General features: G+C 48.1%; 1 protein-coding gene across 1 annotated transcript; it reads right to left on the bottom strand.

Annotated features, from left to right (window-relative positions):
* Positions 1-2,279: 2,279 nt before the first annotated feature.
* LOC135910042 (acetylcholinesterase-like) lies at positions 2,280-3,217 on the bottom strand. The gene is made up of 2 exons (XM_070538003.1): positions 2,432-3,217; positions 2,280-2,285 (listed from the first exon to the last, which is right to left on the bottom strand). Exons 1-2 carry the CDS (start codon positions 3,215-3,217, stop codon positions 2,280-2,282), a joined length of 792 nt encoding a protein of 263 aa, XP_070394104.1.
* Positions 3,218-4,061: the final 844 nt, after the last annotated feature.

Raw genomic sequence — 4,061 nt, 5'->3', positions numbered from 1 at the left:
TCGCTGATAAGGCAAGCAGTTGCTGCCCTGACGAAGACAAGTCCCTTGTCGGAACGTTGGCATCAGCGACATTCCTCGTTCGATCACTGCTCATCACTTACCGGCTTGATCCACTGGCCTCTACCAAAAAAATCCCTTCACTTCTTACTACTGGATTCGTGCACCTTTCCTCAAATTTTTATTTGGGACGGCATATTTTTTTTTTTGCCACTCTACTAATTTGATGTTCCGTAACTTTTAATGTGCGTTCATGCCTGCGTGTTTATCTGCGTGGTTCCGCTGCCTGTCGGGCTCTGCCACTCAAGCCCAATGAGGCTTTGGCAGGCCGGATGTTTGTACACTTTTTCAATACTTGGCGCAATAAAGTATTATTATTATTATTATTATATTATTAGGACTCGCCCTATGCCCGAAGAAAACAATATGACGTCAGCGCTATTCAGTAAACATGAAAAGAAGCCAAGTGCCAGATGAAGACCGATTAAGATGAAGCAGACGCGTTCAAACGAATTGTCATTACATGTAGAAAAAGAAAACCTAATTTAGGACCACGTCCGCGACTGGAAAGGCGACGTGCTAGAATACGAAGAAGGCACGCACGCCAGCTTTGTTCAGCACACAGATGTTGAGTGAACGTCAGCCAGTCACGGCAGCTGCTGGCGGGATCACACTCTCCAGGATCAGTATGACTAGCCAATGCATAGGGCATCGGCAGAATTGCTGAGAGGCAAAGTTCTGGTCTACCATCCTGTTGATCGTAACTCTTCGCGGCACAATCATAATATTCCTTTATTTTTTTCTCTCTGTAATTTTCTTGCACAAGATTTTGGGATTTCAATGAAGGATGGCGGCGGACACCAGAGGACGTCAAAACGACCTGCGGAGTGAGCCTACAGCAAGTGCCACTATGTAAAAAAAAGCTTCTTGATCGTCGTTCTACTCTCCCGAAGCCTAGCCGCCCAGTCATTTCAGCCATTCGAAGACGTGCACTGCATTGAGCGCTTCTCGCAAATCCTCCCTCCTTTGCTGGAAGCCCCAAAATAATCGCGGCGTGGTATAACAACCGTCGCCGGCTGCCGGACTATTGTCATCTACAACGGGGAAGGAATATCAAACGCAGGTAATGGACAAAGAGCAAGAACAACAAAAGCATGAGGGTAACTCAATTGCATTATTTTTGTATGTAGTTAATATTTTGACGCCCACTGTCATTTAGTTACCTGGTATCGCTCGGTTAATGGCCGAGGAAAGGTGCCACGCGACGCGTGAACCAGAATACCGGGATTGGTGCGTGCCTTTCGTTTCTTATAATCACTTTTATCCTAAGCTTCCATTTTATTTTGTTTTTGTAAATTTTGTCAGCACGTGTTCTTGAATAAAAGTTACTAACATTCAATGGACGAATACTGCGTTGCCTCATTTACCCGATTATGAAATGGTACATTCGCAACATTTATTTTTCTGAGAAGTGCTTTTTAAGAAAATGCTTGGTTACTGCACAGGCTGCAGGTAAACTGACTCCAGTTGTTTTAAAGATAACGCAATGCGATGTCTCTGCAGGTGGCTGGTTTAAAATTGCCTCTCATTGCATGAAAGAAAAAGAAAGGTTAACAAATCTCATGAAACGTGTTACAAGTCAAACGTTCCTCGAGATTATGGCGAAATTCTGGAGCGTGGCGTGACCATGAGGCGGGAGCGTTTTGCTTCGGAGCAGTGTGCCCGTATACTCACCCGTTTTCGGCGAACGCTGCCAGGCTCTTCATGAGCACTGCGCTGAAGTGCCTGTCCTCTCGTCAGTGTACTTGTCCGGCTCCAAGAAAGGAATTCCGAAAGTGTACGGAACGTCATCCATGTGAGACGCTGCGACCCACTCCGGCAGCGTTGACTTCTTCGACCTATGTGCGAAAACTTGCGCGTACACGTTGGTTGCGAGCATGGAGTGCTTTTCGGCAAAAAATCTGCTCGGGCAGTATGCGTTGTGCATGCCTAGGAAGTCAACAGCCTTATCTCTCAGCGCTAGTTTGTTGCCTGGAACGGCAGTGGCGACATAACTTTGGGCAAGCGGTAACACCTTTTCTTTTATCCACATGCGGAGCAGCTCTTCTACTTCAGCTTGCAACGTTTCCATGTCAATATCGCTTAGAGAAGGATCGAGCAACCTTTTGTCGAATTGGCTCAGGAACGCAAAGCTGCCCTCATTCGACGTGACGCTTACGACTGCGTCCACGGGAGAAAACTGACCGGCGTCGCTGGCGGCCGAAGGGAGCATAGGCATGAATTCACTCCTGAACGTGGGCATGAAGAACATTAGCCCCGGTAGCATGGCGATAACCGTCGCTGTGTCGATGCGATCGGCTGTTACGTTTCGAAGACAGTCTAGAACACGCCGCGTATGCGTAGTGAGGTCTTGAAACGGGGTCGCGCATCCTACAATTGCCGCAACTTTGTTGCCTTTATGGATGCTCTCTGATGTGGAGTCAGCATGAACGTTGATGTTTAACGTGCCGCTCATCAGGTACACGCGCCTGAACAGTCCCCTGCTCTGCGGTGAGAGCACGTGAGCGTGGACCAGCATGGAGCCGGAACTGGCCCCGAAGAGGGTCACTCGGTCGGGGTCTCCGCCAAACACCGCGATATTGTCACGGATCCACATAAGCACGAGACGCTGGTCCCAAAGCCCCGCATTGCCAGGCCCCTCTTCGACATCTCCCGAGTCGAAGAAGCCGTACATGGAAGAGCGGAAGTCACATGACACCACCACGAGGTCGTTGAAGGCGGCCAACACCGTGGCGTTGTATATGTCCACGTACGCCGAGCCTACCATGTACACGCCGGCGTAGAACCACATCAACACCGGTCTGCGCAGTGAGTCGGACGTCCTCGGTGTCCAAACGTTAAGATACAGGCAGTCCTCAGAAAAGGGTACGTTGGCTGCAAAGCTGCCCGACGGAAGTGGCTGCATGCAGGACTGCTTCGGCGCAGTCGCGTCGTAGACGCCGTCCCAAGTGGTCAAAGGCACTGGCTTGCGAAACCTTCGGTTCCCTACCGGCGGAAGCGCATAGGGGATGCCGAGAAACGTCTCAACAGGATTCCCAAATACGACATTAGACCGGCCTCGCAGTTTGCCCTGAGAGGTGGTAACGACGACGTCCGGCGATGACAAGGTGTACGCTACGAGAGTCGACGCGAGTACGAGGGCTTCCTTCTGCCACGCCATTTCTCGGGCGAACGCCGTCAAACCTCTGATGTGTGAGAAAACAAGAAAAAGAAAATTTATCTGCCATATGTCGTACTGTACATTATGATCATTTTTAATACGTTAACAAGACACTGGAACAAATACGGCGTTCCAACTTTCTTAACACAAAAATAAAATAAATGACCTCACCAAAATGCAGTCAGCTCTTCGAGAGTAAAGCCGCGTGGCGAGGAAAACATAAACTACCTATTGGCCACCAAACCGCTATTAGAGTAATGGCTGTTACGCGTTCTTGCAAATAATTCTGCCTTTTGTCAACACGACGGTAATTTTATCACTTGGGATAGTTTAACCGAACAACGATGAATGCCACGACTTTCTGACTGAGATAGCAGGGTGAACAATGCGCATTGACCTTCCGTCGCAAATGTACGGCAAATCAGACAGGAAGTTCATCGCGTCCGCTGCGGGAAACGTGCCTATTTCTTCGTTTTATTCCCATAAAAAGCGATTAGTCCCCGTTATGTTCAAATAGATGTGATGAAAGTGAACTTCCTGCATTTTAGAACTGTGGTTTGAAGAATAAATGGAAACTGATTGTGTTTTATTGTGAGCTTTCCGGGGCGGGGGCTCTCAAATGTATCGTCTGTAGGTTTCTTGAGCATGTTACCCTACAGAGTGAAACATGAGCCTTCAGCAGTATAATAAAGGGCTTGTTGTCTGACACGTATGTCTCAGCTATGACCACATCACTAACTAGATACTTTATTACTGACATCTGAATAAATTCTTCAGATGTTTCCATGAAGTGCTAGTCGTATTGTATAGCGCTGGATCCTCCTATAACAGAAAAACAAGACTT

Source organism: Dermacentor albipictus, chromosome 4, assembly GCF_038994185.2.
Source record: "Dermacentor albipictus isolate Rhodes 1998 colony chromosome 4, USDA_Dalb.pri_finalv2, whole genome shotgun sequence".
Lineage (NCBI taxonomy): Eukaryota > Metazoa > Arthropoda > Arachnida > Ixodida > Ixodidae > Dermacentor > Dermacentor albipictus.
Note: the sequence above shows the minus strand (reverse complement) of the source record. Positions and strands in the feature narration are given on the sequence as shown.